Source organism: Chelon labrosus (genome assembly GCF_963514085.1).
Source record: "Chelon labrosus genome assembly, chromosome: 3".
NCBI lineage: Eukaryota > Metazoa > Chordata > Actinopteri > Mugiliformes > Mugilidae > Chelon > Chelon labrosus.
Genome location: NC_140339.1, coordinates 5,844,541 through 5,868,239, shown reverse-complemented (window position 1 = coordinate 5,868,239; position 23,699 = coordinate 5,844,541). Strand labels below are relative to the sequence as shown.

The window sequence follows — 23,699 nt, the reverse complement described above, 5'->3', positions numbered from 1 at the left end:
CAGGTCTAGAAGTTTCCCAGCAGAACACTGAATTGTCACAAGATGATCAGCGTTATTTGCTTCTCCTGTCCGTCAGTGGTTCTAATGTTGTGGCTGATCGGTGTAAAGCTGTGGCAAAAGTTCAGCAAGGAAGATTTGTCCTGCTCCATTTCTTCCCCGTGCTGTCAAAATGACTCCCATTTTCAGTTTCTCCCTCATCGCTCTTGTCCAATAATCTTTTCCTGCCTTCTCACATCCGATCAATTCCTCACGCTCTAAATTCATATCCGTCAACTTTTAGTCTATCGTGCAACTCTTCTCTTCCACATTTCACCTCCCTCTAGTCCCTCATCATCTGGGACACGGCTCCTTGATGCTGTCGCTCAAGCCAGAATGTTTTCACAATAAAGGTTCATTCTGCTCTTACACTCTTTTCCCATCTTCATGACATCTCACCATCTGTTTCTTAACCACATGAAGCATTGTTGCATTCGATAGGGGCCAAACTAAAACTGAGCAATTGTTTTATAACCAGGTTACCTTGTATGTTGGGGTATCTGACACGTTTTTCACTATACATAAGATAATGTACCGTACACTTTAAGTTTGAATGATATAACATTTTCGAGATACAGCACAGATCCATGATGGTTGGTGGCGAAGATCCACTCATGATTTATTTTACTCAAAGCCATAAGCCAGACAGAAACCCAAGCTTGATGTCGAATGATTTGCAGATTCCCACTGTCATATTCCACAACGTACAATCAGCAAAGATTTATTTATTTTGCACAAGTTTTAGAAGAATCTGATTGGTCCTTGATGTAGTACGAGCACTGACTCTCCAGTTACACTCACTGACGATTAGTGGGACCAACGTAAGACAAGGCTTTATCAGTTTGATAACAGCATTACAGGAAGGGTCTAGCGAGTTCGGATCAATTCACCAACTGAGATATAACACCCGTTGTTCTCATGGCTGAGGGGGAGGAAGCAGCAGTAGCATGGAGACCAGATCAGAACCAAACAGAGTGTAAAAGACACACATAAAAGACTTGTTTCAGTCAGTACTCATGAGTCTTTGTAGTATTTCACGTTAAAACCTAACGCTGCAATGTGCAAGTTAGGACAGTATTAATACAATACCCATCTATGAGTGTATTAGACCACAACCGTGAGAGCTGTAATGCTATTCATGCGCAACAGGACTGAAATATTGTGTGTTCAAGCAGTTTGTCGGGTTTAAAAGTGTACAAGTTTAGACAGGACGGGCACAGAACTGAAACTTTTGACTCTGAAGGTGTGGTATAAATGCAGCACATGAATAAATAGCTGAAACCATCAGTTCCACCTTGGCGCACATTCACGCTCGCCCTTTTTGTGTTCTCGCCGCAGCCGATCCTGCTGCGGAAAGAGGTGTTTCTGTGCTTTTTTTTTCTCCCCCCGTTATTCCCACAGTCCTCAGTGCGTCCTGCTTTAGTTTGGTGCCTCCGACGGGCCGATCACATGACGGGGTCCGGTCTCACGTGTGGTTACTGCTATTAGTCAACTGTCTCTTTGTGGGAGAGTCTTTTACTCTCTGCACGACACAGTGAGTGTGAACGGGGACGCCGCCGGGCAGGCACACCACGGCCGGGTCGCTGAAGGTGTTGTGGCACAGGTGACATCCTTTCTTTTCAGACACAAAGATGGGTTTCTTACGCTCTTTCAACTGCAGAGGGAGAAAAAAACATAAAAGTTAAGACAAGTAACCTACTCAGACTCATTCATTTCATATTTTATATTTTATTATGATCCTACTGCATCTAATTATTGGGAGATACTGTTCTTTGTTATTTTAAAATCTCTGATTATTAGACTTAGATAAACTAGGTGTAAGATAGTTATAAGCAAATAATAAAATACAATAGTATAAGCAAAAATATACAAGATTTGCATTAATCGATTAGTTTTCTGTTAATCCAACTAATAAATTAAATAACTACTCAGCTTTACAGCTTTTCTTAAATTTTCTTAAATCAGTATTTCTTGATGTACTGAGAAGTACTAAAGGAACTGTAACTTCATGTGTCAGTAATGTCATGCGTTTCTCACCCTGTCGTGCAGCAGCTGAAGGTTCTCGGTGTGTGCTAACCCCAGAGCGATCTGCGAGGTGCGGCAGGTGTGCATGCTGGCCCTGATGGCTCGATTGAGGAAAGGCCTCAGCAGCTGCAGCGACCATCCCTCCGGGAGCACCCTCAGGACGCGGACCGCGTCGAACACCTCGCCGTGCCGATTCAGGAGGTCCACCGCCGCCATCTCCAGCTCACCGCTACTACTGCTGCTGCCTCCTGCTGCTGCTTCGCCACTTCCGGGACGGTTCCCGTCCAGATACACGCCCAGGAGCAGGTGAAACAGCTGCTGTTGGTACGCAGAATCTCGACTGGAAGAGGCCCACACGCAGAAGGCCTCGGCGGACGGGAAGTCTCTGAGCTGGTGCACCAGTATGTGCAGCGCTTTGTCATGCTCCTCTAGTTTTCCATGTAGTGTTGCACGCTCTAGCAGCAGCTGTTCACAGTTCTCCATTTTACCTAGACACAGAGCAAAGCATAGAAACAATCTCAGTTAAATTTAAAATCTCTAGAGAGCAGATTAAAATAAAATTATACCGAAAATAGAAAGATGTGTTTTGAAAACAACACGTGCAGAGGCCTCTTCAGATAATCATCTCACCTAAAAGAAACTGTACACGGTATAGGGTGGACTCCCTGAGCAGGGCTTGGAGCTTCTCTCTGGCTTTGGTCAGCTTCTCTTTATCACCTGGTGACTCAGACAGCAGCGACAGGACCCTCTCCAGGTACAACACAGCCAGGTGAGTGTGCAGCTTCTCCTTCTGCATCCAGACAAGCAAGGCAGATTTAATTAAGTTGCATAAAGACAAAGACGTTTGGATGAATCGTAAAACAACTACTACAGTGACTACTAAATATTAAAAAATGAACTTGATTCAGTACTTTTTCAGTTAATTGCCTCACTCAATCTGAGAACGACACCACAAAACAAACGCACGGCTCACACTCTATTCGCATGGGATTAATATTAACTGGCACGTCACGTGATTTAGTTCAGTGCTGTGTGTTCTGCTTTTGTGTGTGATGAGCAACCATCTGTTTTCACCAGTACTCACACTCATGTCACAGGGCTCTGGCACTTTAAAAACAACCTAATTCATCAAGCTCACAGGTGTGTCTCACTGACCTACTTTCCTAAAATACTTCCATGTTTATACTGTGGCAAACTGTGTGACTAATATACCTACGATGATACTACTAATAATAATAATAATGCAGTTCGACACATACGAGAAGCGACACCGCAGGGAAATTCCACTTACGATGCTCGCTGCTTGCTAGAAAGGTAAGTTTCTGAGTCAGCTACAAAACCACAATAACACTTCAGCTGTGTCAACCCTAAAGCAGCGCTTCGGCTAAATGTTTCTGTCTCTATTGTGCGCTCGTGTTTTAATCAATTTAGCCGTCTGCAACTTGGTCAATACGCTCTAAAACACGACCCAAACTGTGTTCCTGCATTTTATCTGCGCTACAGAAGTGATTGTGTGGTTGCTGTGCCTTGAATCATTTTTAATGTGTACCTGTATCCTTTTCTCCAGCACCAGGTGTTCTATATACAGAAGCAACGCCTGGTTGTGCTTTCCCAGGTAGGTGATCACATCATCGGGATTCAATTCTGGATGGTCTTTACCGACGGGACGCTTGGTAAAAATGTGGACACCTATCTATGAACAAAAAAAAAAAAAGAAAGGGGCAGGTTATTATCTTAGCAAGATTGTGCAAAGTAGGTAAAACTGTAAGCTAAACAACAACATGCTCCAAATTACAAAACATGCTTTGTTTCGTCTATTTCATGAACTGAAGAAAATGCTTATTCGAGAGCTGGAACTCGACAGGTCAGAGAATTAACTTAATTTGACTGCAGAGTTATATTTTTTTTTTTTGGTAACCTACGTTGGGATCCTTCCGCAGGGCCCAGTCCGCATACTTCCACACGACGTCCAGATTGGAGGAGGAGCACAGGAAGTCCACAATGTACTCGTAGAGGTCGGATCTCGTGGAGTCCTGCAGATCCCCGTCTACCACGCGAATCCACAACTGTCAGGAAGGAAAGAAGAAAGAATATGTTAAACATTACTATGAGAACTAGGGGTGTGCCATCTAAGGCACCTCACGATTCAATTCGATTACGATTCAGGGTGCTATGATTCGATCATTCAACGATTATCGCGATTATCGATTCATCTTTTATTCCCCATTCAGGATTTCTATTTTTCTCACTCTGTGGCTACTTCATACTTTTAAACAAAGTAACCAAACAAATTTATCTCCATTATCTTTTATTTAGGTAAAACCACCAAATGGCAATCAGCAGCGGCCTATACAACAAAAAGCTGCTCTTATTCACGACAAATAAAGATTGCCAGTTACCTTCCTGAAGTGCAAAACAGTTGCTGTATCACAAGCAATACTTTTCAAAATATAGAATTCTCTATTAATAGCACAAAAACACAACTTCGGTGGAATGAATTCCACATTTTCAGGAAAACAAATAACAAAAAGAAATAAATAAGACTTCTTTTAATCAATATCCTTAGAGGTTTTCACAGATTTCTGTACTAGCAGGTCATTTAGTTATTATCAGCGGTGGAAAAAAGATTCGGATCCGGCTCATATAACCGGCCATCAAAGGCGACTCAAGAACCATGGATCAAGACGTCTATTTAACCTGCGCAGTTGATTCCTGTCACATTTGACTGATATATAATCAATAAACGGCACCATTTAAACATCTTACATGTCACTCGGTGGAGAAAAACAAAACGTACTTGACCACTAGCGAGCAGCACAAACTAAGGCACTCAGTCACTCATTCACTTACGCAGAATACGCAGAGAAACGAAACTTAACCGCTGCTCGTGTATCCCTGTTTAACCGAGAGCAGGGAGAAGTTTCGTTTCTCTGACGAGTGAGTGGGCGAGTGAAGCGCCATTCTCATCTCGGCTCATATCAGTGAGTGACTCACAATGATCCGAATCCCTCGAAAGATCCGTGTTTTACACTATTAGTTATTATTAATAATCGTTTATCGCGATTAATCTAATAATCGATATATCGGCACACCCCTAATGAGAACCAATAAAGATTTAGACATACATACCTGAAGTGCTGCTGAATCCTGACCATTATAGTGATAGAGCAGTCCAAGTGCAAAATATCTACGAGATAAAAAGAAAGAAAAAGATTGAGGAGTGAAGCAAAGATTTTCCCTCAAGATTTTTTTTTTTTCCAGCATGATTAAATTGGCTCGACTAAACTGGACCCAGTAGTAAAGCTTTACCAGTGTGTTAATTAACAGCCCGGTCAAGAAAAAGTATTTACCCCAACACGGCACCATCTCAATCCGTCCCTCCTTTAGGAATTTGTGGATTTTACAGCTGCAATAATTAATGAAAACTACACTGATTCCCACAGAGATCCCCCCAAGTGTTTTTTTTTTTTTTTTTGATAATTACCACATCTTGATTGCACATGGCCACGCTGGGATTAATAATTTACTTTTATCAGTCTTAATATAGCAGCCAAAGCACATATACAATAAAGGAACGGCATTGAAATGTCTTGGATTAAAGAGAATTTTAAAGTTTCAACTGAACCGACTGCGATTTTCTAAATGTTTATTTCTTCAAATGTGATCGATGATTGAAGTCGCTTCTTTTGAACTACGCACTTTTGATATTTCTCCAGCCACGGGACGCTGTCTGCGAGCACGCAGGCGTTGTCTGAAGCTAGGAGGTCCAGGAGGCTGTCATGATCCTGCTCGGCGTACAGCTTCAACAGTGCTGTGTCCACGTCCTCTCTACAGCCATTAGCCACCTCGGTGCTTCGTACCTGCAAGTGCAGACGGATAAAAAAGAAACATTACGATTTATGAAACATTTCTGACGAGCGAACCGAACTGCCAAATGTTTTTAAATCCAGTCACCTCTCCTAAATAACTGATGAGGAATTTCTTGCATCGAAGCACTTTTTCCTGGTCGCCCTGTGCAAGGTGGTTGAGATCTGCAAACTCGTGGAGGGGAGGGTGGCAGCGCGTGAATGAAGAAGAAGCTGGCAGCAGCAACGGGTAGAGCGATATCAGCTCCCGCACATCCAGCTGACCCTTCCTGTAAATGTGACGGTAAGGTTACAGAAAGTTGCTAAAGGCTGAGGGAATTCACGCTTCTGCATAAACTTCGACATTTATGATCATTTCAAATTATATTAGTGTGGCAAATGAACGTGGCCCCACTCTCGGACCGCACTGCACAGACTGCACAGATGGCGCTGCCCGTATCCACGGGAAAATAGTGACAGTTTGGCCAATGCAAGGAAGTGGGGACACGTTGTCCATATTTATATACAATCTACGATAGTGATAGATCCCACACCTGCATCAACACAATTAAATCTTTAAAAGCCTTTCCTGTGACCAAACCTTCAAACAAAAAACTGCACAAGCCTGGAAACATAAGCCCCATGGTCAGGGCATCTATAAAATCATAAATCTTTAAAGTCATTAGAAATATAAGCAACTTAAAGCTACGACTAATGGTACAGATACATAAAACCATCATGAAAGAACGGCCATCGCCTGTGTTTAGAACGAAACGTCGTAAATGAACACACGACGAAGACTATGGCCAGCTGGCACATGCGTTCTGCAAAGGGAAATAACTTCTCTAGGGAACTGAAAGAGCTACCATTAGCTGGGAGGCTGGGAGACACTCTGTCTCCAACTGAACATGTAAAAAAAGTCAGCGACAGTGGTGCCACTAGTGACAAAAGTGTGGAACAAATCAGAAAAAATCAAGCCACAGACACTCATCGATGGCCCGACACCAGAAAGTGGCTGACCTTAGGCTTGGTGTGCCACCACCTTAAAGATGCACTACCGTTAAAGTTACTTATTGTGTAGAAGCTCTTGGGGATGAGGGACGACCTGACTGGTTATGTGCAGTATTTGCTGTTCCCAACACTTTACTCCAGAAAAAATATGAAATTAATTCTTAGACACCCACAGCTTGATATGTAGTGTAAATAATAAAATAAATAAATGCGATAACATAGGACTCATCAAGGAAAATGAGACTCAAATCAGACATTTTATCACAAAAGCTGGGAAATGATCATAGACTGATTCAGACTCCTACCTGAAGTGTTCTTTCGCTTCCAGAAACTGAAGTTGTCCAAACTGTATGAAGCCCGCCTGCTGGAGGATTCTTCTGTGCAAAATCTACACAAGCAGAAAGCGACAATATAGAGGACAAGCGTGTCATTAGCGAGTGCAAAAATATTGTCAATAAACTGGTCTACAAACATCATATATTTTAGTCATGTTGGTTAATCACCTGGAACTTGTCTTTGGGAATATTTCTCTGTGCTCCCTCGGTGAGGATGAGCGCCTCCTCCACCCTCTGACTCGCCAGTAAGTCTTGAATCTGTCTTTCCAGGGGCAGCGGCACCAGGACATACACGGCCTTAGTGGAAGCCAGAATGACCTTCCCTAAAACACGCAACACACACAAGTCAGACATCACTGCACAAGTGGCCTATTTATAAAGAGGACTTCATTCCTTTTTATTCAGTGTCTACTTTTTTTTTTTTTTTTTTATTAGCCTCTAAAACGCTCTGGAAGGAGACAGCTTTATTTGTGTCTGTTATTTCCAATGACTGCAGGCAAACCCGAGATAACATAAAGCACGTCAACATCCTCCGACAGAGTTTCCTGCTTCAGCTCAGTGCTCGGTTCAATTTCAAGCATACGGGAAAATGTGTTGTGCACTTGAACTCGCTCGAGCAGAACATTACTTCAGCTGCTGTTTTTTTTTTTTTTATTATTATTAGTATTATTTCTTATTATATCACCCAACCTAAATATTTCCTGTAAGAGGAAATGGCTGGAAGTGCTTCAAATCCCATTAAGAAGTACAGCTCTAAACAGCTTTCAGGGCACTTTCTGGTGAAGGGTTTTGGTTTCGTTGTCCAGATAGCCAAGCCCAGACTATTTATTAACCAGTGGCTGTTTTATGTTTCTATTATTCAGGGAACTGTGCGCACCAAGAAAGCCATTAAGAGTTTAAAACACATTTGATGTTAGAAGTAGGGATGTCCCGATCAGTATTAGGTCTGATCCAGGCATTGTTTTTAAATGATCGGATCGGTATCTGGCTTCAGTCAAACCTGATCTTTTGTATTTATTTATTTTAGGTCTGCCATAAACCGAGACGACATCCTTGTAGCGTCAAAACATCATATTCCTCTTCTTGTCGGCGTCAGAGCTGACAAAAAAAATCGAAGTAGAAGAAGAAGAAGAATCATCTAAGTAAACATGTCGGCTGTGTAGAAGTACTTTACTTTGGAAAATCAATATGGATGTTTGGGGAGGCGGTAGTAGGACATTCAATACTACCAACTTGACTTGAGTACACTTAGGCAAAGGCTCCAAGAAAAAAGCAACAAACAATAAAACTCTGGATTTAAAAAGGGGAAAAGTTCCCTCGAGACAGCGTCAAGCGAAAAATATTTCAGAGTGGTAGTAGAGAAGACAGGGGAGTAGGTTTTGATTATTTAAAATCGTATTAGCAGATAACGAATATTGAAAGATCGGTATCAGATCCGGGGGACAAAAAAATCTTGTTGGGGAGATCCCAAGTTACAACAGCCACAAATACTTGACTGAACTTGCATAAATAAAGAACAACTTATCCCGGCATCACTAAGGATGTGAGGATACCTTCAAAGTCTTGAAGAATGTGTCCATCCCTGAAGGAAAGGGTCTGTTTTAGTTGTTGGTCCAACATGCTGTGGATGGTGATGAAGCTCTCGTCCAGCGCCACCACGTACGGAAAACACACAGCGGCGCCGATCACGCTCTCCGACCAGTTGACCGGAGCCCGCTGAGACACCCCTTCTGCGTTGGCAAACATTCCTGGAGGTTTGAAGATGAAACGGGACGTGTCAAGCCAGCTTTTCTTTTAGCAGAAGAATCATCCCCCACTCCCAAAAAAAGGAATCACAACAACAACAACAAAAAAAAAAGCAGATGCACAAAAAGTGTGAAAACCACAGAAGTTAGTCTGTCAACCAATCAACTACATATTAAATTTTGCACTTTAGTTTCATAAAGCTATTTGTGTCCAGGGTCTTAAAGACAATTTCCGTTTGCAGAATAACAAAAAACTATGCAAGCTCACTGAAGGCTTCAGCGACCTCATAAAATAAAAGCAAAAAGCATTCAAACAGAATGAGAAACAGAGGCATCACAGCCACACAGTGAAAAAGAAAAAGCTCTCCATCTTAGAGAGACTTTCAAAGGAGAATCATATTCAAATATATCCCACTTAAATCCCACTAGAACTAATTATTTTTGTAAGTTCATAGCATCACGACAACTGCCCTTCTGACCCTGCACTGACTTACCCAGACCACCAGGTGCTGCTAAGAGGAACTCCTCCCTGCTGATCCTCTTCACAATGGGTCTCCTCTCCTCGCTGTTGTAAGGGAAAAGGTCTTGGGAGGCTCCTGTGTTGTAGTTCAGGATCATGTACTGTGTGGTAAGGGCGAGGCACAAGAAGTAGCCGTCAAGACTGACGGCACAGGGCTGCTCGGGGGTGCTCACCTCTTTGACTAGCTGCACTCTGTCCTCGTGCACCATGTAAATCTGCACTGTCCGTCGCTTGGAGGAGAGTACGCCCATTTCCACGCAGAAGGGATCGCCGTTCACCGGGTTCTCGTTTATGCAGAACGCCGACACGCCTCTGATCTTAGCCCCGCCCCCCGCCGCAGAGGGAACGGTCTCCAGCGTGACCATGTCGACGAGGAAGACTATCCCCTCGCAGAGCACGATCAGGCGCTCCAAAGCGGACGCGGCCCGCAGCTCAGCAACTGGTTTCTTGAGGCCGAGGTGTTTGCGCAGCAGCTTCTGAGCCGAGTAGCTCAGTTTGCCCTTGGAGGAGGTGACCTCGTCCAGCAGGAAGTGGTGGATGAAGCAGTCGTTGGTGCCCACGTACAGGTGCTTTCCACAGCATTCGATGCACTCGATGTTGATGCGAGCTTTGTCGCCCATGAGGAGGTCTCGCTCCACAGCGGGGACAAGCTCAAAAGCCTTGACGCTCATCTCAGCCAAGGCATCTAAGCTGGAAGATAAGAAACGGGCCGACGTCAATAAAAAAAAAAACGCAGACAAGTTGAAATGATCAATATGAAAGAATGCTGCACAACATTTTCCTTTGCTGTGATACATTATTAATTCACTGGCAATATTAGAGGATAACAGTGGGTGCGCCTCTTATTCGCAAAAACTTGGCTCAGCTTTGTGGATTTCTGGATATGTTTTCATAATGTGTGCTGTGTGCGGGTGAAAATATGTGAATGATAGGCACTCTCTAATCTCTCAAGACAGTTTATCTCTTAGATCAACATTTCCTCAAACTGTCTGCAAATCAAAACAACCTGTTTGACACAACAGATGACTTTATGTTACAGCTTACATACTAGGCACTAAGATTTATCAAGGGCTTGTGTTGAATGTTTGTTAACATATCTTATTTGTGTATAGATGCACATACACTATATATACACACACATCATCCATACATGTGTCTTTATTACACCTCCATGTCATTATATTGTGTAATTTAATTTAATTATTAACCCAAACCTCGTGCTTGAGACTAGTCAAGACATCCTTATGCATTTGTGTTGGGACTTTCAACCGTTTTCACAAACATTAGCCAACACACTCTGTCATGCTCTGACGTTAGCACTAGCTAGCTGCTAGCTTCCCAAATCCAGAGGCTAACAGCAGCAGCAAAAGTTTACCGGTTAACGTGAACTGTTTGAATGCGGGATATTTTATTGGTAGCATAATATAAGTTTAGCGAGTGGGGAAGTTGTGGTTGTTGTTTTTGTATTTAAAACGTAGCCTCAGGGCCGGCTAACTAAGCTAACGTTAGCGAAAACAGACTCTGATTGAGCTAATGCTAGCAAGCTAATTGAAGCTTATCTAGATTTACATATGGCTAAATGATTGCTTTGTCATTGTGTGTCCAAACACGCGGTGCCGTTAAATTACAACAGAGGTGTCTGTTTTAACATGTAATCTCTAATCTGGTGGGGTTGATGCCCCCCGGACACCCAACTCCCTGCCCAGATTCTCCAGGAGCTGTCGGCGTTAGCCAGGATACCTACCTACCGCCACAGACAGCACTCAGGACGGACAGGCCGGGATCACCACAAACCGACGAGCCTCACTGCTCCGAAAACATCGCCCAAGAAATGTGTTTATAGTTAAACATCAACGTGGCCATGGTGCTCGGGGTCGGCACCGCACTGACAGGCTGAAAATACGGCTTGAACGGCGTTAGTTCTTCTTTTTTTCCCAGTGTAAAACGCCTCCCATTTGCATTGAACCCCTACTGGTTGCAGGTGACACAGGGGTGCGTTCAAGAGCACACAGGAAAAAGTTGTTACAGACCATTTCTCAACGCAGTGTCAGCACTTGCTAGTCCATTATTCTCACATAACAGGCCTGTTAACGCTTTTCAAATTCAGTTTAAAATGTAAAAATATATTCAAATAAATCTATACTGTAATTTTTTTTAAACATAACGTCTATGTGATTTTTTGTCTGGGAATTGCAGACTCTCCGAAATTGGGTCAAACCGAATTAGGTGAAATGTCCCAGTTGTGACCTGAACGCAACTCCGCCGCTTTTCACCCAAGATGCACCTGTCCAACTGAAGTGTTTGAGAAAAGCCATTTTGTTGTGCTAGCTAGCTACATGGCAAAGAAAGCCACCAATAATATGGGTCAGTCCGATCAACGCTAACTATGTCGCCTTTCATGTTTTTGTGTAATGTCGCAAAAATACAATAATCGAGCTCGTTGATGTGTGTAAGTAGTCAACGCGGACATGGATTAGCATGCGAAGCTAACGCTAAAGTGCTGTGGAGAAGACGAAAGCTGGTCGCTAAAGTGTGCTGCAGCTTCAGATAACATATTGTTAGCTAGCTATCTGTTTACTTAGCTGGCGGTAGTCATGTTTTCTGATTAATTAACGGTACCGTAGCCACTGTTTGCCTGTGTATGTGCTCTTAAATAGCCTGCCGGTGCCTGTGCTGTCAACCAAAGATTGCCGGGTTCAACAAAAGAGGCTCTGTTTCTTGACAGTGAATAAACAGGCGACTGAACAATCTTGCAGTAACTTAGCAAAACACTTGAACCATACAGCGTTAAGCCAAAGCGCTAATCTGATAATGGCAGAGGACACCCGACAGGACAAGAGGGCCAGCTTCTCTGCCATAACGGAGCACAGCACCAACGGGATGGCCAGGACCTCAGCTGTGGCCTCTGGCAAAAGTGGGGCTTCAAAGAAACTAGTGATCAAAAATTTCAAAGGTACTGTTATTGAGTTTTCTCCCTGAGACCAGATCATCATGTACACCGAGTTATATTTAAGAACAAATTGGGTTGTGCATGTGTTCGTAGCACAAATATAAAGTTATTTACCAAACCTGCTCTGATCAGTTTGATGTTCAAGGCTTCTCATATCTATTTAGATTTTGGTTTTTGATAAGACAGAGTGATTTTAAGCTGCTTTTATATCATGAGTCTGTCTTATCTAAAGGTTGTATTTGTGTGCTCAGGTTACTAATTAACTAACATTTGTTTTTTCATCCTTCAAATCAAAGCATCGCAAGTTTAAATTTAATTTGTCAAATAAAATTGAATAAATTGTTTATTAAACTGCTGCTGGATTAATTACACAGCTTTTAATGGGCTTTCATTTCTTAGGATAAATATTGAAATGTTGTCTACCTTACTTTAAGGTAATAAATATATTTAAAGTCCTTCATCCTAACATAAAATTTGATTTAATTAAACAGCTAGCACGGTGTAGTATCTTTTTAATTATAAATGCCCAATATCCTAATGTTATACTAATAATAAAACTAGTTCAAGTGACTAGTTCAAGTTGTTAATATTTCATTAATACAGACCTTAAATGGAAAAACTCTCAGTAGTCTCAAAATAAAGTTCTGTAACCAGAAGAATTGTTTTTTTGCTGCACTCTCCACCTTGTTAAATGTTTATTTACCAACCTATCTGAGAGTCCAAAGTGTGCGGTGTAGGAGGTACTCCCTCTTTAGTTCATTGTCCATTATTCAAAATTGACAGCGATGCAAAATCAGTAAGGTTTTCTTATTAAAGTACTCGTAGAAACATTCCTTTTCCATCTGCACTGATGCTTTCCAGATGTGCTATTTGGCGTTTTGTGTTAAACATGTCGGCGTATCTTCTGGTTTTGTGCCAGTGCAGCCTCATTTGTTGCTGTTCTCGGTGCGTAGGTCCTGTAAATGAACTTTGTTGCTGTCTTTTTTCCCCCAACAGACAGGCCAAAACTAGCCGAGAACTACACTGAGGACACGTGGCTGAAGCTGCGAGATGCAGTGGGCGCCATCCAGAACAGCACCTCGATCAAGTACAATCTGGAAGAGCTCTATCAGGTTTGCTTTTGTGTGCGATTTGTCTTCCTTGCAGATCCTGACATAAATGTAGTAATTTGTGTGCTTTATTTACACACAATAAATCAACTAGAAGCTAAAAACAAACTCAACAGGCTTGATATAAGTACATAAAGTAGATTTTTGTATCTTAATAATATTAATTGGAATTGGAAAAATGTCTTTAAAGTCAGGAAACGATGTAACAAGTGTTCATAAATCTGTTTCACCCTGTGTTCTTGTCTCCTCTCCATGCCTACGGTGTGCGATCTTCGTGAAGGCGGTGGAGAACCTGTGTTCATATAAAGTCTCCCCAACCCTGTACAAGCAGCTGCGTCAAGTCTGTGAAGATCACGTGCAGGCTCAGATCCACCAGTTTAGAGAATATCCTTTTTTTATAAATCGTGTCATGCAAGTTGTGTGCTTAGACTTGGGGAGACATGGACCAGCTGTAGAAAGCAACGCTGCAGTTACATTGCTTTCAAAGCTCTTTTTCACATCATGAAGCCCATGGTGTCAGGGGAACGCGTTCTTTACAAGATTATCCATATGGGCAACTCAAGAGATAAACACTAATACTGTCTCAAGTCTATAAAGAAAAAAAAACTGTGGCCAGGAATCAGTTTCCTGACATTGAGCAGCTGCAGGCGACTGTCAAAGTCTGCTAGTCAGCCTGCACACGCTGCAGAGGGCTGATGCAATGCTCCTCTCTGGTCATAAAGCTGCAGTTTTAAATATACATTCTCAGTGAAGTCCTTTCTCTGCTGCCAGATTCCAGTTTTGTTGCAGTCCTTTCTCTCAAGCTGTCAATGTGTAACAAGTTTGCCTGTTATCTTTTATATTTCCAAATCCTACACAGTGGGCCTGTAAAGTGTTTTTAAAAGAGACTCAACTCGCTTTGTGGATTTGGCAGGTTACGTTAGACCAGAAGTACTTGCTTCCGTGTCACAGGAATACTTTTAGGTTTTATTTTTCTCTTCCTGGATCTCCTTAATGCGAAGCTCACAGAGTCTTTGGACAGTCTTTCCTTCCTGAAGCGAATGAATCGTTGCTGGCAGGACCACTGTAGGCAAACTGTAAGTGGGATGTTTGACAAGTATTCAGATTGCTCAAGAATGAGTGCTTCAGCAGTGTGCGTCTAACGTTTAAACTGCTCCTCTCTTTATAGATAATGATCCGAAGCATCTTTCTCTTCCTGGATCGCACCTATGTGCTTCAGAACTCCCTGCTCCCCTCCATCTGGTAAATACACACACAGTTTGTTCAAGTTGTTTAACTGCAGGTGTTTCCGTGAGGTTGACGTTGCGTTGTGTCGCTGCAGGGACACCGGGTTGGAACTGTTCCGCACGCACATCGTGAGCGACGGCGCGGTCCAGAAGCGAACAGTCGAAGGCATTTTGGAGCAGATAGAACTGGAGCGGAACGGGGAGACAATAGATCGCAGTCTGCTGCGGAGCCTACTGGGCATGCTGTCGGACCTGCAGGTACCTGAACGCCCCCTTTTTAACCACAGCTGATCGGTATGTGGACTGTCTCCTGACTGGCTTCACTTTTGTTCAGGTTTACAAAGACTCCTTTGAGGAGAGATTCTTGACTGAGACCAATCGCCTGTACGCAGCAGAGGGACAGCGGCTGATGCAGGAGAGAGATGTGAGTGAGACTATCATTAGGTGTACACCGATCAGGCATAACATTATGACCACCTTCCTAATAGTGTGTAGGTCTCCTCTTGTGCCTCCGAAACAGTTGTGACTCATCAGAGAATGGACATGGGCCTTCTGAGGGTGTCCTGTGGTGTCTGGCAACAGAATATTGTTAGTGGGGGGCCTTTGAGGGGAGGGGCCTCTGTGGATCATCCCACAGATACTTGATCAGTTTGGGATCTAGTGAATTTGGAGGCCAGGTCAACACCTTGTGTTGTTCTTCATGTTTTTGAGTTGTTCCTAAAGCGTTTTTGTGTCTGTGTCTGTCATTGCTATGGGGTGGGGGTGCCTGGTCTGGTCTAGGTGGGTGCTACATGTCTAAGTAACATCCACACGAATGAATGCCAGGTCCAAAAGTTTCCCAGGAGAACTCTGAATTATCACAAGATGGTCAACGTTATTCACTTCTCCTGTTAGTGGTCATAATGTTATGCCTGATCCGTGTGTGTGTGTCTCTCACTATCCTTTATACACATAATTAATACCGAGTGTGTGTGTGTGCGCGCGTTTGTTCAATGTCCAGGTACCTGAGTACCTGCACCACGTGGCTCGTCGGTTGGAGGAGGAGAATGATCGAATCGTGAGCTACCTCGATCAGAGCACCCAGTAATTATTTTTAATTACGTTATTTAAGCGTATTACGGAGACATCTGTCTTCTTGCTTTACCTGCTTATCCTGCCCAGGGTTGAAGTTGTTGGCTCTAGTCCCAGCTAACATTTCACAAAGCTCTCCCCTCATCACAAAGAGCAAGGCATGTACAGACCAAGATTCATTAAAGATAATGCGGATCTATTAGTTTTTATTACAGGAGTTAACATGTAAGGCCATTACATCAGACTACTTGTTTTTTTTTTTCCCCCATTAGCTTATAACAAATGATTAAAGAACAGCGACACTTAAACTGGAACATGTGCTTTGCAGAAAAGTCAGGAGGTGAAGCAGCAGGGCATGTCCTTTTCAAAGAGAGACTTTATGTCTGTGTGCATCTTTCCCAGCTTTCTTTCTTGCTTTTTCCTCTTTTCACAGGAAGCCACTCATTAGCTGCGTTGAGAGACAGCTTTTAGGAGAACACATGACTGCGATACTACAGAAGGGTACGTTTGTGTGAAATACTCAGTGTGTCTTGTGTGTGGGTATTCACAGTTGTGTTCTTAGTTTTTAAAGTTCATTCATCTGTTTGAGTCGCTGACTCTAGAAAGTTGAAATCCTGTAATTTTGTCCATTTGCAGATTCGATTTGGTTAAAGGAAAAAAAATAAAGAAAACGAGATGGTATAATGTGGGTGATATTGAAATCCAAACGTATGTACTAATGATTTGTGACAGGTCTGGGGATTCTGCTGGATGAGAACCGAGTGACTGAGCTGGCCCTCCTCTATCAGCTCTTCAGCAAGGTGAAGGGAGGGCTCCACACACTGCTGCAGTTCTGGAGGGATTACATCAAGGTACAAGAGTAAAGCAACGCATACGCAGATCAGCCGTAACATTATGACCTCCAGAAAATCTGTGTTCTCTACTCCAGAAATGTTCTGGCTCATCCAACGCCATAAACTCGGTTAAACTCTTGACCCTGTCCAGACTAAACGTTTGAAAAAGAAGTTATGCCATGGAGGCACGCTTCAAAGCAACATCCATATAATTGCCATGCCTCATAAAGAGCTCATAGATGTTATTGACCTCTCTGGTTGGCAGTTTTAATGTTGTGGCTGATCGGTGTATGTAGACACACAACACAAGCCGAACTCTCTCTCCTTCCTTCATTATCTCAGAAACACATGTAACCTCTTTCTCTGGTTTCAGTCCTTTGGTGGAGAGATTGTTTGCACTCCAGAGAAAGACAAGGACATGGTGCAGGAGCTGCTGGACTTCAAGGACAAGATGGACAACGTGGCACAGAGCTGCTTCTCACGCAACGAAGGCTTCATCAATGCCATGAAGGAGGCCTTTGAAACCTTTATCAACAAGAGGCCCAACAAGCCAGCAGAACTTATCGGTAGGTGGCTAATTTGTGTGCATAAATGAGTTACCACAGTCTGTTTTATTATCGGTTCTGGTGTGATAAATGTATTTCTTGGTTATTTCTTCTCATTCAGCTAAATATGTGGACTCTAAGCTGCGAGCCGGGAACAAGGAGGCTACAGAGGAGGAGCTGGAGAGAATCCTGGACAAGATAATGATAATCTTCCGCTTCATTCACGGTCAGTTATGACTTCTGAGTGTGCGGCGATGAATGTTGCTTCTCACTCGATTAGCGTTACTAGTGACTGTGAAGCTTGTCGCGTTTCCCTTCTGATCCAGTCCTCTTGATCTCTGTTTGGTCCCTGCAGGAAAAGACGTGTTTGAAGCTTTTTACAAGAAGGACTTGGCCAAGCGTCTGCTGGTCGGCAAGAGTGCCTCCGTTGATGCTGAGAAGTCCATGCTCTCTAAGCTCAAACACGGTAAATCTCTAGTTTGATGGCATGTCTTGAATCAGCAAGATGTCATGGATCAAAATCTTTGTCTCACACTTGGGTATACAGCGCCTATAAAATATGTTTCTCCTTTTATTACCTTGGTTAGTCATGGTCACTATAATTTGACTTGTTTTACCAAAGAAATGCATATAAAAGCATTCAAAATCATGTCAGATAGTTAAAATATATATTATGAGAAATAAGTGATTGCAAAAGTATTCACTCCCTTTAAGTCAGTACTTAGTAAACGCACCCTTGCATCTCCAAGCATGATGCTGCCACCACCATGCTTCAAAGCAAGTTATAGTATTTCAGAAGGTTTCTCATTGATCTTAACTCTTGTGCACTGTATATTCTTTGGTGCTGCCCAGTAGTACTTTGAAAAACGTGAGGTGTAAAAATAAAAAATAAAAATAGTTTTCGAGTACATACATTGTGCGGTGGTGAGATATGAGAATAAGTCAGCTGTGCTAATTTGCAGTTTTCACTTCCTGCAGAATGTGGAGCAGCGTTCACCAGTAAGCTAGAGGGCATGTTCAAAGACATGGAGCTGTCTAAAGACATCATGATCCAGTTCAAACAGGTACTCGGAGTCTCACAATCACAGAAATAGACGTGGGCTTTTATTAAGTACTTTTTTTTTTTCCATGCATAATTGTTTTATCTCTATCCCAGTATATGCAGAACCAGAGCGAGCCAAGCAATATAGAACTCACTGTCAACATTCTCACCATGGGCTACTGGCCTTCATATACCCCCATGGAGGTCCACTTGCCCCCAGAGGTAAGCATGTATACGTCTGGGGGCTGCTCTTTGTGTTCATGGCAGCAGATCATATACTCCTGAAGGAGATTATGTAAAAATGGAGCATCAGACTATTTCTTTAAACAATTTTCGTTCATTCTTTTCATACATCATTAACTGATTCTTGCTCTTTTTATGCTTCGGTAGATGGTCAAACTCCAGGAGGTGTTCAAGCTGTTCTACCTGGGTAAGCACAGCGGGAGGAAGCTGCAGTGGCAGCCCACTCTGGGCCACGCTGTGCTAAAGGCTGAGTTTAAAGAGGTAAGGACTAAGAAAATGGACAAGTTGAACTGAGGAAACATCTGTACTGCGCTTCCAACTTCTGTGTTTACATGGACACCAATATTCCACCAGTGAGCACAGTAATACACCAACGAGAATAAAAATGTCTCATGAATACAATGACACCAAAGGCTTTTTCTAATTTCTGAATACAGTGGTGTCAATAAAGTATCTTCGTATATGTCATCAGGTCATATGAGTTATCGTCCATGTAAACGGTGAAGCTGGAATCTTTAATCAGACTGATCTCAGTGTGGTTGAAGAAATATTGTACGTGTAAAGGTTGATGTTGTTTACTTTGTCCCGCAGGGTAAGAAAGAGCTGCAGGTGTCCCTGTTCCAGACGCTGGTGCTGCTCATGTTTAATGAGGGAGAAGAGTTCAGCATAGAGGAGATTCGCACCGCCACTGGCATAGGTTACACTTCTTTCTTCTTCTTCTTTTTTGTTGTTAAAATATGTAGCGTGACCATTCTGCTGTGGTTGGGGTATGTGCTGTTATCACACCCGTCATTCTCTCTCTCGTCCGTCACAGAGGAGGGAGAGCTCAAGCGTACGCTTCAGTCCCTGGCCTGCGGAAAAGCTCGCGTCCTCAACAAGAACCCTCGAGGAAAAGACGTGGAGGATGGAGACCGCTTCAACTTCAACAACGACTTTAAACACAAACTGTTCCGCATCAAGATCAATCAGATCCAAATGAAAGAAACGGTAAAAATATCATCACTTTTTTTACTTTTGCGAGATCTTCTCTTGCACAAAAGTTTGCTTATTTTGTAAAAACATTTTCCCCTGCAGGTGGAGGAGCAGGTGAGCACCACAGAGCGCGTGTTTCAAGACCGACAGTATCAGATCGATGCGGCCGTGGTGCGCATCATGAAGATGAGGAAGACTCTCAGTCACAACCTCCTGGTGTCGGAGCTCTACAACCAGCTGAAATTCCCCGTCAAGGTGATGCATCTTAAACTTCTCACTTTCATTTCTTTACAAACGCATAAAGCTCACCGGCGTCTGTCTCACTCTCCTCTCTGCTGCAGCCGGGTGATCTGAAGAAGCGCATCGAGTCGCTCATAGACAGAGACTACATGGAGCGAGACAAGGAGACTCCTAACCAGTACCATTATGTTGCCTGAGGGGGTACCGCTGTCACCGTCGTGCTTTTTACTCACAGCAAGCGCACAGCTGGCCCTTCAAATACAGGACTACAGCCCCTCAGCCGCCTGACTCTCCTCTGGTGCCCATCTCCACCCCCCACCCCCCCACCCCCATCCGCAATCCTGGGCACAGCGTCCAGATGACACAGAGCTCCAGAGAAACAAGAGAGTCTCGGCTGCGCTGTTCCCATTCTGCGACATCTTTAGCGGGACTCTTGAGATTGGGCCGGAGGAGTGGCCCGGGTTGTTGATGGTTGGTTTATGTGACTTACAAATCTGCTAATGCAAAACACAACTGAAAATAACTAGCACTTTCCTCCTTTCATTTTCTCTTTGGGGTTGTTTTTTTTTTTTTCCTCCGTTGTGTTGTTCTAAAATCACTTATTTTCTATTATAGTTGGTTTGTCTTGAGTTTTAAGACTTTTTCGTGTTATTTTATCTTTCTGTTCTTCTCACGAATGGCTGCATAAACTGCTGAGTGTAAACCTGACTGGTTAGTCGCCTGATTTATCAGAGAACCAGCTTTTGAGGACACAAAGTGAGGAGAGGAGAGGAAGAAGGGGCTTGAGGAAAGATGAACTGTGCTGGAGGGGCTGGGTTCATTGTTTGCAACACGAACGCTGAACGACATGCAGGCGAGCCGCTCGGGTATTACTTTTGGTATCTTGTATGTTTTGACCAAAATGTCCAAATGTCCAATGTCATGTGCTGACGTTTTTGTAGATCAGATTGTATTCTATGTAAGAGTGCGAAAAGTGAACCTGAATAAATGGATATTTAATGATTCAGCTGATTATTAGCAGGTAAGAAGTTAGAGGTTGTTTTTTGAGCCCTTGTGCCTCGTTTTAGGTCTGTTGGTTTTTTTTCCCCCACAGTGTGAAAGAGCTTGCTACACACTTCATCATTATGTCGCAGCAAGAAAATATAAAGCACATTGACAATAGAGAAATAAGGCTGGGATTTAAACTTCTGTTTTGACAAAAGCAAGCAAGGGACTCTTTGACTATCACAGCTGGGAATGTACCGTTCTTTCTGCAGGATTAAGATGGAGATCTACAGTGACAATAAAAAGTTGCTTTTGTAAATAGGTAATAATTCATTTCTCTCTTTACTGTCAAAATAAAAAACTGATTTCTACAAAGTCAATATAAAATAATTAAAAATGTATAAACGAAAAATAACTGATTGTAGTATTTGCCCCCTTCCAGTCAGTATTTAGCAGCTGCACCTTTGGCCTCAATCGCAGCACTGACATTGTGTGGACAAGTCTCAAATCAGGATTGCACATCTGGGCACTAGAGTGTTATTCTAGTAGTCTTTGTAAAGCTGCACAGCTCTGTACGGTTGCATGGTGGTTAGGTGGGAACAGACCTTTTGAAGTCCAGCCACAAATTCTCTATTGGTTTTGACTCGTCTGCTCCAGGATATTCGCCTTGTTGTATTTAAACCATGTCTGTGTAGATTTTGTTGTATACTTGGAAGACAGGATCCAGTTGGAATATTTCCCTAAATCTTGCTGAATTAATTTTACCAACTTCTAACTGTGAGAAGCGTCTCCACAGCGTGATGCTGCCACCTCTTTGCTTTCACGGTGGGGGGACGATGTGCAGTGTTTGGCGTCCACAAAACATAGCGTCTAGTCTGATGGCCAAAAAGTTCAATTTTGGTCTCATCAAACCAAATAACCTTCATCCATCTAAGTTACGAGTTCTTTATCAAAAGTTTATCTCCCATTTTGCATTTTTAGTTCGTGATCTCGTCAAACGCAGACAGGGCAAGGCACAATATATAACAAGACATTATACATTTGCACTTACCGAGTCGTTGTTCTATTGAGATCCTGTTCGTGACGCCAATTGTTAGGGAGGAATCTGTGGTGATGCCAATGAAGAAGAAGAAGTACCAGAGTCCTGTATGTCTTACGCTGAAGGAGTTTATTTAGGCTCGATCGAGGAGAACCGAAGCTTCGTCATGACAACATAAGTGCATGAGTCCACCTCAATTCTAAGGGTCAAACAGTAAAGCTCAGATTCTTATACTAGTAAGCAAGGCCGAGGCAGCAAACGGGAGATGTGTTAACATCCAATTGGCTACATGAAGACAAGGATTCACACCAGCTAGGAAATACAAAGTGTCCTCCAGTGACGGAGGGCGTCATCATCTAACTCTACAGCTATGTCTGTAATGCAAAGTGTCCTCCAGAGAGTGAGATTGAAGACACCAAAGAGGGACCTTGGTCTTGGCATGTTCCTCAGAGAGAAAATAGGGCAGATATTCTCTAACACAGGTGACCATGGAGTCTTCCACATGTCTATGGGTGAACACTAGTCAAAATTTAATTTCTCTTTGACCCTCTCTTATAAAGCTTTAACTGGCGAAGAACCCATGCTACAGCTGTTGTGTGCACAGTGTCCAACTGCTTTAACTAATTCAAAATAGTCAAAGGCAGAGTGACCTACTCTAGGCAAATTAACAGAGGTGCCATGTTCCTGTATTAGCTTCGGGGTATATCCTGAGTCTTGGACATTTTGTGTTTTTTGTATCCATCCAGACTCGTACTGTTCATTCAATAACGTTTTCGCAGAATTGCTTTGATTGTTCTTTTGTCTTCAGTGTGTCATTGTAAGCAAGAAATACTGATTAACCAGTGACTGGACCTCAGAGACAGAGGTGTCTTTATGCTACAGCCACTTGAGACTCATTCACTGCACTCAGTTAATCTCCATTTCACTTACTCTGACACTACTAGCACCAATTAATTGGCTGAATCTCAGTCATTTAACTGTAATCACTTATTTCACCCTATATATATTTTTAACTGATTTAACATTACTTTTGTCGAAATCTGCTTTCGCTTTGACAGTGAAAGCCAAATTATACATGACCAAAAGCAATCGAATGCGGGGGGAAACACCATTGCAGTTTAATTTTAAGACAAGAAAACTGCATGCGTGGTGTTACAAAGCGTGGCAGCGTGCAGGGAGAATGTAGCAGGGTCCTGATAAGACTTGGGACAGCGGCATTAAAGCGGCCTCTGCGTTCCCTCCAGGGTTTTTGCACACACTCGTGAATTGATGGAGGAGTCAGCTGACTTGCAGCACATGCACTTTGAAGCTTGCTACACAGCACAGCGTGTGTGTGTGTGTGTGTGTGTGTGTGTGTGTGTGTGTGTGTGTGTGTGTGTGGACTCTCACATGCTACTACCTCCCAGTACAGTAAACCGTATGCTGTACTTAATATTACACGCCTCATAAAAAGCATAATTTATCTTTAACATGCCAATAAACTGAACTTCATTACACTAATGGTGCGTTCAATTTCACTTCAAGCTTGTTTCCTTAAAAGGAAAAAACCACGAAGAGAGGACTTGACACACACAATACATTTTTAATTAATCAACACGATGTATGACACTCGAGTGAGAAGTCATTTTTAGTTTCCTGGAATTAGTTTTTTCTCATTAGATGTCTTCTTACACCCTGCTGGTATGACATACTCTACATTATTTAGTTATGTAAATCCGCTATAAGTTATACGGGCGGTTAAACTGGATAAAATATCTTAAATTATGTTTTTCTTTTTATTTGTAGTGTATATAATATAATTTAATTTTAATTTGTTGATTTATTTTTGTGAAAAGCACCATCCGTTCACAGAGGAAGGAAGGGGAGGGGGGAGGGGAGGGGGGAGGCAGGGCGATCTCACGTGACCGCGCAGCTCTAAATGCTACAGT

At 42.8% G+C, this 23,699-nt stretch overlaps 2 protein-coding genes across 4 annotated transcripts; one reads left to right on the top strand and one right to left on the bottom strand.

The window, feature by feature from the left end:
• Positions 1-626: 626 nt before the first annotated feature.
• Positions 627-11,563, bottom strand: tgfbrap1 (transforming growth factor, beta receptor associated protein 1). 3 transcript variants are annotated; one of them, XM_084540870.1, is made up of 13 exons: positions 11,262-11,563; positions 9,492-10,207; positions 8,806-9,000; positions 7,421-7,575; positions 7,223-7,305; positions 6,016-6,196; positions 5,761-5,921; positions 5,191-5,248; positions 3,984-4,127; positions 3,611-3,754; positions 2,692-2,851; positions 2,074-2,549; positions 627-1,690 (listed from the first exon to the last, which is right to left on the bottom strand). In XM_084540870.1, exons 2-13 carry the CDS (start codon positions 10,186-10,188, stop codon positions 1,502-1,504), a joined length of 2,643 nt encoding a protein of 880 aa, XP_084396996.1. In that variant the 5' UTR covers positions 10,189-10,207; positions 11,262-11,563; the 3' UTR covers positions 627-1,501. The 3 variants fall into 3 exon arrangements, with proteins under 3 accessions (XP_084396996.1, XP_084396997.1, XP_084396998.1); XM_084540871.1 differs by having other exon boundaries at positions 11,266-11,563; XM_084540872.1 differs by having other exon boundaries at positions 9,492-10,202; positions 11,266-11,563.
• A 258-nt stretch (positions 11,564-11,821) lies between these two features.
• cul4a (cullin 4A) lies at positions 11,822-20,750 on the top strand. The gene is made up of 20 exons (XM_084575034.1): positions 11,822-12,470; positions 13,464-13,579; positions 13,857-13,961; positions 14,584-14,652; positions 14,745-14,818; positions 14,898-15,060; positions 15,137-15,226; positions 15,803-15,885; positions 16,307-16,374; positions 16,606-16,724; positions 17,080-17,272; positions 17,373-17,477; positions 17,607-17,717; positions 18,230-18,315; positions 18,408-18,515; positions 18,684-18,797; positions 19,128-19,233; positions 19,351-19,523; positions 19,611-19,763; positions 19,850-20,750. Exons 1-20 carry the CDS (start codon positions 12,329-12,331, stop codon positions 19,943-19,945), a joined length of 2,274 nt encoding a protein of 757 aa, XP_084431160.1. The 5' UTR covers positions 11,822-12,328; the 3' UTR covers positions 19,946-20,750.
• The last annotated feature ends 2,949 nt before the right edge of the window (positions 20,751-23,699 follow it).